The sequence below is a fragment of the Pocillopora damicornis genome, chromosome 4, assembly GCF_964200805.1.
Source record: "Pocillopora damicornis chromosome 4, jaPocDami1.2, whole genome shotgun sequence".
Classification (NCBI taxonomy): domain Eukaryota; kingdom Metazoa; phylum Cnidaria; class Anthozoa; order Scleractinia; family Pocilloporidae; genus Pocillopora; species Pocillopora damicornis.
In genome coordinates, this window is record NC_142673.1 from 4563566 (window position 1) to 4577240 (window position 13675).

At 38.0% G+C, this 13675-nt stretch overlaps 1 protein-coding gene across 1 annotated transcript in view; it reads left to right on the top strand.

The window, feature by feature from the left end:
- Positions 1-13675, top strand: part of LOC113685627 (uncharacterized) — a 43216-nt gene that overhangs the window by 28481 nt on the left and 1060 nt on the right. Inside the window, exons 44-70 of the mRNA XM_089205016.1 lie at positions 211-560; positions 901-1039; positions 1399-1727; positions 2430-2568; positions 2706-2825; positions 2986-3226; positions 3491-3642; positions 3958-4185; positions 4819-5081; positions 5257-5365; positions 5841-6185; positions 6335-6373; positions 6703-6820; positions 6962-7033; positions 7267-7338; positions 7462-7533; positions 7701-7772; positions 7863-7934; positions 8457-8528; positions 8829-8900; positions 9400-9471; positions 9851-10896; positions 11342-11532; positions 12013-12184; positions 12424-12484; positions 12593-12785; positions 13517-13675. The exon at positions 13517-13675 is cut by the window's right edge and continues 21 nt beyond it. Of these exons, the coding sequence (XP_089061142.1) occupies positions 211-560; positions 901-1039; positions 1399-1727; positions 2430-2568; positions 2706-2825; positions 2986-3226; positions 3491-3642; positions 3958-4185; positions 4819-5081; positions 5257-5365; positions 5841-6185; positions 6335-6373; positions 6703-6820; positions 6962-7033; positions 7267-7338; positions 7462-7533; positions 7701-7772; positions 7863-7934; positions 8457-8528; positions 8829-8900; positions 9400-9471; positions 9851-10896; positions 11342-11532; positions 12013-12184; positions 12424-12484; positions 12593-12785; positions 13517-13675 (4970 nt within the window). The remainder of the gene's footprint in view (positions 1-210; positions 561-900; positions 1040-1398; positions 1728-2429; positions 2569-2705; positions 2826-2985; positions 3227-3490; positions 3643-3957; positions 4186-4818; positions 5082-5256; positions 5366-5840; positions 6186-6334; positions 6374-6702; positions 6821-6961; positions 7034-7266; positions 7339-7461; positions 7534-7700; positions 7773-7862; positions 7935-8456; positions 8529-8828; positions 8901-9399; positions 9472-9850; positions 10897-11341; positions 11533-12012; positions 12185-12423; positions 12485-12592; positions 12786-13516) is intronic.

Here is a 13675-nt window from a genome sequence, read left to right on the forward strand (position 1 = left end):
CTAATTGGTGAATTTTGCCAGCACATCGGGCTTCTTCGGTCTTACCTTGGGTATTTTGGCTTTACTGCCTTTCTCCAACATACGAATTATGGCTCGACCGAAATTGCCTGTTGCGCCGCCCAAGAGTACCACCTGACGCGATTAGGTATTGTAGCTATTCTTGCAAATAAAATGTCTGACATGGTCCTCAATCGTGTTTAAACCCTTTAGTTACCATGAATGGATCTGAATGTCGACAAGCTCTTGGTATGCAAGACGGTTTAATATCAGATGGACAAATCAGCGCCTCTTCGGAATATAATGACTTTCATGCTGCAATCTTTGCTAGGCTGCACACTGCACCGATCACCGCAAAAAAGGCTGGTTCCTGGACTGCGGAGAGAAATGATTTACATCAATGGTTGCAAGTGGATCTAGGAAGCCAGTACACCAGAGTAATACGAGTTGCAACGCAAGGAAGACATGATGATAGCCACTGGGTGACAAGATATAAGTTACAATATGGAAATGACGAACAAAAATTACATTACTACAGGGGTTCCGGAAAATTTTCAGATAAGGTACTGTAATTAAATGATGCACTGCAATCAACGGTATTTCATTCTTCATTCCTTGACTTTCAGCTTTAACGCCGCTTCAGGGACCCAAAACCTCAATCAATTTCTGGCACGGGAAAAAATTCTATAGGTCATAACTCTAGGCCTGCTCAAATTTTTTCCTGCAAAAAAAGAAAAAATGATCCTTTCCCCGTAGATATCCCAATAACATATCGAACCGTATTGGGAGGAAGAGGAAGCTGGATCACTCCCTTTCAGAAACTGCAAACTTTTTAAAGAGTGCTCCAAATGCGATAAGTTTACCTATTTACTATAAACGTTTGTTTTATTTCTCTTAACCTAGACTTTTGTTGGAAACTCTGATCGAGACACTGTCGTTTTTAGTGAACTAAACCCGCCAATCTATGCACGTTTTATCCGCTTTCGACCACAACATTGGTTTGGCCACATAGCCATGCGGGTAGAGGTCTATGGCTGTCGAGGTGAGGAAGTATTAATCCTCTAAATCATTAAAAAAATGCAAAAAGAATACGACTTTTCGCATTATTTTCACAATCTTTCAACTCTCATCTAGTCCCATATATTGTCCTTCAGTTCAGTCTACCATACCTCCTGCTGTGCACGTGTATTTTTTACTTGCGCTTGATTGCTGTCAGCGTTTGTAATAACTAGTCAGGATTGAGTCGCCAGTTGTGATTTACCAACAATCCATGCTGGTTTTTTTTAAGTAGTTGTTTGTTGTTTGTTTTTGGTGTTTGTTTTGTTTCATTTTTTTTTTACCATGCAATTTGAGGATACACGTAAGTATCAAGAATTCTCATAGATTTATTAAAACCCTCAGAATGTACAAAACCTCTCGGTGTGGGCAACGGTGCAATATCTGAAAGACAAATGAGTTCTTCTTCCCAACTGGACGATGCTCATGCGGCTATGCGAGGAAGACTCAACTCCAAGGCAGCTAAGGATAAAGGAGGATCCTGGTCCGCCGCCTCAAACAACCGCAGCCAATGGCTTGAGATAGATCTCCGTAGTCAGAACATCAATGTGACCCGTGTAGCCACTCAAGGAAGACATGATTCCAGCCAGTGGGTGACGAAGTACAAGCTGCAATACAGTAAAGATGGTGTTAACTTCCAATATTACAAAGAACCGATGAAAAATGCACATAAGGTGGCGCATATTTTTTCACGGACAACTATACTTCAGTTTCCTTTTCCAATTCCCTCTAGTCATCTTACGATGAATAATATTTATTTGCCAAACACAGAATTTCCTTAGCTTCGGTGTAGTTATTGTATCTTTAACCTGAAGTTATTATGCCCTATAATCAATGCTAAGTTTCGTCAAACCTTGGCATACTGATTACAAAGTTGAATTGTCTATTGGATAGGCAGAAAGAAACAAATTACACTTAGTTGTAAGAAAGGAGGTGAGATTACTTTTCGTTTAACAATGGTTTGGCGTGGTCTTTACTCTTATCGATAACCATAATCATCACCACAGCGGTAAAAATGTTGATTGTTGGTGATCGACTGTCAATTGGTTTTTAGCCACATACCGACGTCATATAAAACGATTCGTTAAGAGCGTGACTATTGCATGACACGTTTACACGAGCTTTTTACGGCTGAACTTTGTACTCTTATCGACAATCGCAAGTTGGCCAATGAGATTGTGATGTTACTGCCAGTTGTCGTAAAACTAGCATTGCACACGAGTTCTATTACTAAGCAAGACGCTTTGTTCTCAAAATTTTATCTTTTAACCCTAAATATTACGATTATTGAGATTATTAAGAGTGCGTTAATCGTTATCTCTTTAAAAACGTGTTTCATTCATTAACATAAAGTATGTACAATTTTCAATCTGTAGATTTTTGATGGGAACGTTGAGCAACACGCCGTTGTTTATAATGAACTTGTCCCGCCTATCACAGCACGTTTCATCCGTTTTTTGCCTGTTGACTGGTATGGTCATATATCAATGAGAGTAGAACTTTATGGATGTCCAGGTAATTTGGGATGTGTGTCCTTCCTAATAAGGGAATCGTTTTTTGGTACTTGCTAAATGATAAAATATTTTCGTGCAACACCGGAATTTTATACTATGAGGATCTGGTATTTCTAGTGTCTTGTTGCACCCTTTCAGATGACCGTCCCTGTGACACATCAGTAGACTGGTGTGGATGGAAAAACGAACGTGGCTGGAAAAGAATCAAACATAAAAATCTTGATCAGATCTCTCAGAGCGAAGGTGGCGGACAAGAAGGTTCGTGATGACTTGAAAAAAAAGCTTGATAATAATTAAATTTCGTCTGTTTCGATAAAAAAAAAAAAACTTTAGTATTTGCAACAGACATTGAAAAAAGGATGACAATAGCGTCACAATAAGAATTATTTTGGTTTCGTTTTTACTTTTTCCGTTTAAGGTTTTAGTGTCGACAGCAACTTCGAGGTCCATCTCCCTGACAGTGAGTACGGTTACATATCATTATCAGATGTGGTACTGGATGAATGCTGTTTTACCATTTGCTTTTGGTTGAATACTGCTGACAGTGGCTTCTTTATGGAATACAAAAATGAGGGATCAGCCGAAGAAAATGAGATTCTAATTTTCGGAATCTATTGTGGAAACAACACATTTTCTCTTGAAAGCGGCAGCGAAAGAAGGTATCACGGTGGGATTTCTATAGGGTTATTTCTTGTCATATATGTTACTCACAATCTTTGACATTGCCTTAGCAGAGATGACACCTGAGAATTATCAATTGTTGGGAAGTTAACTGCCTTTAACCATGGTTCATCCAGAGAGACCTCGCTCTCTCCGTCCCTTCATTCAAAGCCTACAAATTTGTGTCAGTCAGTATTGAGCGTGATATATTATCAGTAATTATAAGTTACTGAAAGACAGTGTCTTTCGCTCTTTCTATACAGAGAGCATTCAATGGACGTGATGGACTCCACCTGGCACCACGTGTGTGTCTCCTGGGATGGGAAAGTTGGAATGCTTGCAGTTTTCAAGGATGGTCAAAGAAATGTCAAATTAAATAACTTCATGGCGCCCCTACTTCAGAAGCCGAATAAAGGTGGGTAGAAGAAGCTGGGGATTAGGGATCTCTCATTTAAGGAATTGGTGATCTTCTTCTGAGTTGCACCTGGATGCAAAGAGGTTCTACAAATTGACAAATTTAACCTAAAGGTGAACACTTTTAAGTTAGGTTTGATAACGCCGACAGTTTTGCAAAGTTGACTTATTGTTTGCGGCCAGAACATGGAAAGACTTTGATGAAGGAAGCTATACAATCAAATAACTCGGTCACTTTCCCCCTTTTGCTTTGCATCTTTGAACCGTTTAAACCAATTTACCCTGTGAAAAATTTGTTTTTAATTTGCATATGCAGGGGTTGTGACGATTGGTTTTAGGACTATAAATGGAACTGCATCTGTTATTTTTGGTAAACTGAGTGGCTTTAATATTTGGAGCACCTTAGTTACGGCAGAAGAAATACTGCGCATGTCTTACGGTTGTGGAAAGGAAGTTGGCAATGCAATGGCCTGGGGAAAAGTTAGAAATGGGCTAATTGGGGAAGTAGAGATACAATCACATCCAACTTGCAACGATGGAAAACGTAAGTCATACCTCGATAACTTCATTATTGTTATCGTTTTAGGCCAAACATTCAAAACAATTTATTTTGTTGTGGTTTTCGTTTTAATAGTTATCTCTTTAAAAACGTGTTTCATTCATTAACATAAAGGATAGTTTGAAACATGAGCCATCTTCACGTCTATAATTTGATTCAAGGATTTTTTTTCTCTTATTTTCTTTACTTGTGGTTGATCACTTCATTTCCTTTCCCGTTCTTGACTCTCTTTAATGGTGATATCTTCTCAAAGTTAAATAACAAGTGTCAACCGATAGTCCAAAAAAATACCTCTTGTTAGTTGGTCTAGTTTTCTGGCATGACCTATTCAAACTAATGTTGACTAGGAGCTCTTTTGATACAGTAGTGCCTCACTCTTCGACTGAGAAGAGGTGGTCTTGGGTTTTAATGAAATTGCAGCATGATCAGCGGAGTCTATCGCAGGTCTCTAATATGTTATAGGTCAGATGTCTTTCATTAGCTTTCCTTTGGTCATGTAAATGAAATTTGAAGGAATGCATGATCCTTGATTGTCACACTTGTATCATTTGCCAGACTCAAAATTCAAAATCAGGTTTACAAACACCAATTCATTAACATTGTTTGTATGACTGCCAGGTGCCAGGCTTGTTGTAGATACCGTCGATTTCAAGCCAAATGGGACCGCTGTTCTTGTGAGCCCCACATATAATAGATCAAGCGACGGGAAAAGCAGATGCTTGAGGTTTCGCTATATGCTGCAGGGGTCTGGAGATAAAACGTTGACAATTTTCCAGAAAACAGGGGGTTATCGTGAAATACCCCTCTGGACTTGGAAAGGCAACTCTGGCCAGGATTGGATTTATGGTCAAGTTCCGCTGACCTCTATTACGAAGTTTAAGGTAATATCAAAACTATGGAATTTTCTTTTCCATGGCTACATTTGGTATCCTCGTACTAAATGAACAATGCAGGCCATCAATTCATTATTGTCAGTTGACGGTATTGCTGATAAGGTGCAAAACGTCTTCTGTAGTACCTAAAAGTAAGTTAACAAACTTCGTTTCCCTCTTTCAGATTTTGATTAAAGCCCAAAAAAGCAGGGAGAAAGACTTGATTGCCTTGACGGGGATATATGTCAAAGAGGGACTCGAATGCAAACTTAGACCGCTGTCGGCAAAACGAGGTAACTCACTTACCTGTATCTTGCCTTGCATTGTTACTTTATAAATAGTCGTATGTTACATCGTTTTTATAGTTTCTAATAAAATTAGCTTGGAATTTCAAAGGAGGGAAGACTGCATTACTTTTAACACGCTTTCTGAGGATCTCCTCCTTTATGACTCCTTTGCAACGAAGTTGATCATTCGTTTAAGATGCGAGGCATCATTTTCTTCGAGAAAGTAACATACTCTAATGACTCACCTTTGTAAAATACCATTAATCACACTTCTCTATTCCTTGCTATGCTGTCTTCTTCATCTATGGGGAGTAATAGGAGGCAGTTCATGCACTTTGCTGGTTTACATTTCTTTATTTCTTCATCTATATTTTGCTTTTTTTCCTGTTCTATTTTGTAACCTGTTTTTTCTTGGTTTGTTTTGTTTTATTTTTTTTCTTCCTATGTGTTCACTTATGTATCTATATATTTCTATTTACAGCCTGCAATATGGACCTAACCGATCCGTCAGGATACATCTTTTCACCGGCCTATTCCGGAGATTCTCTTGATGAAATCGCTTGCACGTGGTATATTGCCGTTTCACGCAATAACAATATTCGCTTGGAATTCCAAGATTTTCACCTTCCGGACCATCCCACGTGCAAAGGCTGTTATCTCCAAATTTTTGATGGAAGTGAAAAGTCTGCTCCAGCGTTGGGTCGATTTTGCGGATATATGTATCCTCCTATTGTTATTTCTTCATCAAACCATCTCAAGATTGCTCTGCGTTGTGCTGCCAATCCCTACACGGCAAGATTCAAGATTTTTTATAACTCCAAAGCAGGTATCAAGCAGTACATCTCTTTGAATTTTTATTGCAACCAAGCAGTTCTCTAGGCCTTTCACTTTCAGAACTCCAATAAAAAGGGAGATATAGTAATAATAAGTCACGTAATAATTCAATGTCATTGTTTTTATTTTTCAATTTTTCAGCTCATAAGGATTTAGAGTCGTCATGTTCACTTCAGCAAGGTACACAAAGATTCTTGAGCTAATTTCTTTCCATTTATTCCCTTTGAATTTGATGTAACGTTTTGTAAAACTGCATAAATTTAAACGAACGAATTCATCTCTTATACCTCACTATCGCGTAATGCCACACATTTAGACTCCCATTCAAGTTTTGTTTGCTGTGTAAAATTAATTAAAAAGAAGCTACCTAATATATTCTTTCTTCGGGCTTTTGCCCCACAACTAAAAGTGTTTCGGTGCTTCTTGTCGTTTCAACTTGCATATGATGATCTTGAATTACTAGCCTATCGATCAATGCCAATGAGCATGTGTCTTACAATTCGCCCCAGAATGCCCATCAAGCTGCAAATGTAAAGAGTTTGGTGGACAAGTAAACAAGAGGACACTGGTGACAGGAGAAGATTTACTAAATGTACCGAATCACCTTCCAACAAATGTTGGAGCAATGTATGTGACATTTGGGGTCCTTTTGATCTTGAATTATTCAAACTTTTTTCTTATTCGTCTTTTCTTTTGAAACAATAAAATTGATAGTTCCTTCCTCGTGTTTCTCTAGACAACTGATATTCTTTTTATGTGTTTAAATAGGTTTCTCGGCCAAAATCGGATATCTCGACTGCGCAAGGAGGACTTCATAAACCTCTTTAAATTAGAATATATGTGAGTAAACCTATTTCTTCTGCTTAAGATTGTTTATTACTTTATTACTTTATTATTATGATTGAGAAGACCATTTGATTTCCTTAACCAATGCCTTGATTGACAGATTTTTGTCGGAAGAAGCTTTTCCTGTACCTTCTGGACTAAGATGACCACAAATTTTTTCCATTCAATGCTTAAAGCTGTTATGTCACTGTTTTAAAAGAGTTCTCATTTCTTTTCCTGTCCCTCAGTGATCTGAGCTTCAATAAACTGCTTCACGTGGATGAAGACAGCTTTCAAAATGTGACATCCGTCAAGACAATGTAAGTATCCATAAAATAGAGATTTATTTCATGGTGACTGAGTAATTTTTTCGCTCTAGAGTCTGGTGCAAGGTCGATTATCACATTTGTCTTAGCAATTGATATTTTTCCTTTTCGTCGTAGGAGACTTAATTTCAACTTTCTTCGAGCCTTTCCTGTTGGGGCCTTCAATGGACTACCCAATTTACGCGTACTGTGAGTGTTTTGTTTTAATAGTCTTATTTTCGTCCAATGTATTCTCCACAGGATTTAAATGTGCTCAGATGGAAAATAGCAGTAGAAATAGAAAGAAAGTACGGAGAAGAGAGAATTAGGATATCACCTTTCGCTAAGTGAATAAAAGAAACTGATTTTTTTTTCAGTGACTTAGGACAGAACCTTCTTCGGGTTGTATTCAGCGAGATGCTCGATGGAGTTTCGAATTTGGAAGTTTTGTATGTACTTATTTCAAGTTGAAAATAATCTGACACTTTTAATTCTATGATAATCAGCTAAATCATTTCTCCTCCTGGTTTTGTTTGCAGGAGTTTTCGCTCTAACCAAATCGAGCAGCTGGAATATGGTGCTTTTAAGAACAAAAGCAATATGACTCATTTGTAAGTGCACTAAAGTGGTCTCCAGTTCACTCAGGCACACTTGGTCATTCAGTATTCACTAGCATTAAAAAAACTGATTTGAATGTCATCGGAAAAAATCAAAGGAAGAACATGTGATCGGCAAACAGAATCCTAGCCCTAGTTTCCATACTTGTGGGCAGTTCCATCCAATGGACAAACCTCTATCTGGGCCCAGCTATATAAAGGACGGATAATGCTATCCAACGGATAAATCGCCATCCAGCGGATAAGTGATAGGAAAACGCACAGCGTTATCTGTCGGATAGAGTTTTATCCAGTGGATAGCGCAATCCAAACTTCGAACAACCGGGGCCTGGCAATATGTTTTTTTGTTGACACTTATCCGCTGGATAGTCATTTTTCAATTGGATAGCGTTCTCCACCCTTTCAACAACTGGGCTCTGTTCTTTAAGCCAAGTCAGTAGGTGGATATTGCTTTCTTTTTATTTGTTTGTTTGTTTGCTTGTGTTTTTTACCAATAGCATTCTTGTTGCCTACTAGGTACCTACAAGATAACAAGCTCAAGGAAGTGTCAAATGGGATTTTTAAAGACCTTATGAAATTAAAAGTATTGTGAGTGAATCTTGAATGATTTCGAGGGCATCTTGAATCATACTTAGAACAAAACTTACAGAATGGAAAATAATAAGTGCATATTGCTGTATTTGCCATACGATTGTTCTATGGCAAATGCAAAGAAGTCATCTATTAGTTTTTTTGATTTTTTTTTCTTTAATGAACTATAGTTGCTGACAATAATAATCTGTTGTTGTTATTATTGTTGTTGTTTTTATTGATATTTACATTGATAATTAGTGAGACATTCCCCTACCAATTATTCCTTTTTAACCTCGATGTATTTGAAAACTCCAGAAATCTTAGCAGGAACGAATTAACAACTGTTTCAAAGGAAACCTTTCAAGGGTTGAAGTCACTTGAGTATTTGTAAGTATACAACGCTGTTTAGAAAAAGTAAATTATTCTTTCCCCTCTTCAGAATTCGCACCTTAATGTGGAGCTATATTCGCATTTTCTAGTCACTTAATGATTTAATTTTTAACAAAAGTGTATTCGAAACTCACAGCTGAATTACATTAAAAAACCTTTCTACCACAACTGCTCAAGAATTTCCTATAGTAAAAATAGTATGAATAGTTGAATAGTTGATCAAAATGTTTTCAACTCAGTTATAAAAGAAGATCCACTGCGTGGAATGCAACCAAGTTGTGCACTAATTTGGGAGGGACAAGAGAGAGAATTTAACTTGATCTAGAGTAAAGATAAGCACAATACTTTTTCTCCTTTTTTATTTCATGTCCATGATGAATTAGTAAACGCATAATTCTGTTTTATTTGAATATGATACGCATCAGCAAAGTCGATATTGGGAAACGAAGAAAGGTGAATCAGTTATTTTTGTTTATTTGGTTTTGCATTAATTCAGATACCTGGATAGCAACAAACTCATCAAAGTTCCTCCAGACGCATTCAATGACCTCAGAAACCTCAGATATTTGTAAGTGATTTCAAAGCTTTTCAAATTTCATCAGTCTAAATTGCGTTAAATCTAAAGTTAGCTCAGTGTTACCTACAAAGAAAATCTTGTTGATGGTTTTTTTACTTGATAAAGGAAAATGTAGTAAATCAACTATCCATTTCCAACGTTAGGATTATGGGTAAAAGGCACTGCTCTTTTAAAATCAGCTTATTTTAAAGGCCCTTTTCAAATATTCAGACATTCAGCCATTAAACATCGATAGGATCGCCCTACAGAATTTCGGTTTCCCGTTGTAAAATGACGCTTTTAGAATTTTGTTAATTGTTAGTTTAAGAAATTAAGATAAAAACATGAAAAGAGTCAAAGTGAAGTTTTTATATTTTGCAATTTTTAAAAGGAGACTAGATCGCTTCATACTTTGTTGCTACGCCAAGAAGTCCATCGAAGGAGTTTCTTGCGATTCCCCAGTCGATGAATTCTCGAGCTGCGATGACCTCATGAAAAACAAAACTCTTCAAACCTGTATCTGGATTCTGGGAATCTTCGCCTTCTTTGGTAACCTGGTTGTCATAATATGGCGAATCATTGATAACGAGGAGAACAGAGTCCACTCGTTCTTACTGACAAATTTAGCATTTGCCGACATGTTCATGGGTGTCTACCTGTTGGCAATCGCCATCATGGACGCGAGGTGGCAAGGTGAATATTTCAAGCATGACCATGAGTGGAGATCTGGTTGGGGTTGTCGCATTATTGGAGTCTTATCGATGCTTTCCAGTGAGGTATCTGTACTAATCCTAACAATCATCACCATGGACAGATTTATTGCAATCGTCTTCCCGTTCAAATTCAAACGCCTGACCATCAGATCTGCCGTATTCACCTGCACAGGAGTGTGGATATTTGGAATAGTTATCTCAGTGATTCCAATCACCGGAATAAACTATTTTTACAATCAAAACGATGATTCCGGTTTTTACAGTCGCTCAGCAGTTTGCCTTCCTCTTCAACTGTCCGAAGGAACACCGGCCGGTTGGCAGTATTCCGCCTCCTTCTTCATTGGGATGAATTCTGTTTCTTTTACCTTTATCCTGGTTGCGTATATCTCAATGTTTTTGACGGTAAAGCGTGTAACCCACTCTGTTCGATCGACGAATTTAAACAGGGAATCCGCTATGGCCAAGAGACTTGTTTTCATAGTCATGACAGATTTTTGCTGTTGGATGCCCATAATAATCATCAGCATTTTGTCTCTGACAGGAAATTTCAATGACCCAGACAAAATTGCTTACGTGTGGATTGCAGTGTTTGTTCTTCCCCTCAACTCTTCCCTTAATCCAATCCTTTACACGTTTTCCACCGATAGAGCCAAACGTAGCTTTAGCCAGAAGGGGAAAAATGTCACTGGTTTCGTTATGAAGACCTGGAACAGACGAACGGAAGGTGGGTATTTCTGTTAAGGAATAGTTTGGTGATCATATTCTGAATGCTATTTTCATCTTAAAGATTCGAAGAAGCCGTAGAAATTATCTTATTCAGCTTTTTAAGCGTTCTAGTAACTCATCGTCTTCACTCAAGTTGCTGCCAGAAAAAAAGCCAAACATGATTAAAAAAACAAAACAAAACAAAAAACAAGCTAATGCGAACAAAAAAAGTAAGCAAAACCAATTGGAAGATTTTTCAAATCAAGCCTGATCACATAAGGCCACACGACACATCAAAGCTGAAGTAATCAAATGGATTCAATAATTGTACACAAATTATTCTAAAACTAACAATATGCATGGTGTTGAGTGTTCCAGTCGCCTTCAAAAAATACTCCTTTTCTTTTCCTTCTTGAAACGTACCTCTATTAATGAAAAGTATCCTATTATTTTTACTTTTGAAGATCGAATGTCCTGCTCCTCGAACATCTCTGGAAAAACGTTGCTCTCCAAAGTCCTTTCCATTTCCAGCCCCCAGCCAAAAGCAAGGGTATTGAAAAAGCCGCAGCTGGAGGTTGTTGTCCTGCACGCTAATCTGAAGCTGATTGAAGAAGTAAATATCTTCAAAGATGATACTGCTGGAAAACAATCCATAGTAAGTATTTCCTTGTTAAACAAAATGGCGCTTTGTCAAGTTAAGAGTCTTAATCTTCAGTAGGCCCTAGTTCCACTCAAGCTATCTTTAGATCCCCCCCCCCCCCCTTTCGGAGAGGCCATTGCAAGAACCGATCTCATGCTGCATATTTTTCGCTAGTTGGCAAACACCCTCCGTAGGAGTTTAGCAACATGTACCTTAATCGAGGGAGATCCCTCGGAATAAGGCTTACATGTCGAATATATAATTTTTTGCCTTCATATGTTACAGGATGCTCAAGAACTTTTCTCAAAAGGTGGAATCAACCTTGTTCTGTTTATTTATTTTTTTTTTACTACCAACTAATCTTGTGCAAGGATTTTGGTTATCTCACAAAAATTGGCGAAAAGCACCCCCTCTGTCACGTGCTTCAGATTTAGCATTGCCATGTATGACGTGTACAAACTAGTATGAGCACCACATTACCTTTCGCTCTTACAGGGTTATGTTACAGCTTGGTGTGAGGGAGGAGGTGTTCTAAACATGGTGTTGCTAAAGTACTTTCGAAAAGAAATGAAGGAGGACTGGAATCGGGAAGTGGGTGTCGTACAGAGCCTATCTTGTGACGAGCAGCTCCTATCCAATGTGTTACATTATCGATGGCACTGCAAAAGTAAGTGACCCTACTGTTTTCAATGCAACTACCAGTTTAGAATTGCCATTAATTTTTCGCATCATTTTTGGAATCCCAGATTATTTCACCGCTCTCTGTTCCATACAGATGATTTTTCCCTTTTGTTGGAAAATGAGGGGGGGGAGTGGGGGTCGACATTTGAACCCTTTTTAGGGAATTTAAAGGTGTAGTGCTGAACTTTTGAAGTTTTTTGTTGTTGTTGTTGTTTCTTTTTGTAGCTAGCGACCTGAATATTGAGCAAGGCAAAACGAAGATCAATGATTTACAAGGAAACAGTTTGTAAGTTGTTGACGAACGAGAACTTTATTATCAAACATATTGAAATCTCCATAAATTTGATAACAAGTAATATAACAGATTTTGAACGATAAGTTTCTTTTTTTTAAGCCTGATATGTTTCGACTTTGTGTCGAGCTCAACTCTGGAAGATTTTATTTGTGAGAAAGGAACTGTCATCGACTTCGAATCAATTTGTGCGGTAGCTTGTGACGTCCTAGGTGCAATAGAAGGACTACAGGAACTTGGAATACTTCATAACAACATCACAACAAGCAACATTCTGATCAGCCAGTGCCCTAGGGTAAGTCAAGTGGTAAAACTATTAACTATTTCTCAGTCATTCTCATTTTCCAAGTTAGGGAATAAATTTGAAAAACTGTACTAGCGTGTTAAGTGACCCGTAGGTCGCATATGTACATCTATGTTCTTAAATGTTTGCTACTGCAAAGTTTGTCTATCACCGAAAAGTTGACAATTATATAATCCTTTATTCAAGTGTTACTTTGCTTTGAAAGTCCTTGTAGTTTTACACAAACGTTTCACGAGCTTCAAAGGAAATTTCGTGAGAACAGAGAAGGTTTCACTCGCATTTTCACAATACTGTATGGCATATCTTTGATTGCTTAGATATCGACCCGAAATGGTCCAGTGGGGAAAAGCGTTTTTGGTTTGGACAAAGATTTTGAACAATCCAATTGAGCGTGCACTATACACTTAAACCGGAGATTCCTAGGTCGAATCTCTCCCTGATCAGTAAATGGGTTTCGTATTTCTGGATGGTCCCTTGTTGGACACGTAGACCAGCGCTGTAAATTGTCAACTGGTTTGGCTCCTCCTTGTTGAGGTTTATAATCAAGTTCCTTTTGATGTATAATATAAGTTTTTAGATATTTGAGCGCATTTTTCATTACAGAGACACAAAGAAAACCACTGAGTCACCCACAATTCTGCCACCCTTATACCGTTTTTTTTATTGTTGTTTTGGGTTGGAGAGAAGTTATGTTTATTGCCTCTATGCATTTTCTTTTGAAGATTCCTCCAATCAAAGCAGTCTTGGGTGGATTCTCCCGTGCATCCAAGGTGAATGGAGAAAGCGCGTTCACAAACCAAGCTATTGATGAACAGATTTGTTTTGGCAGCCATGTTGAGCAGTTTGGACAGTTGTTGATCACACTACTAGGACACTGTCAC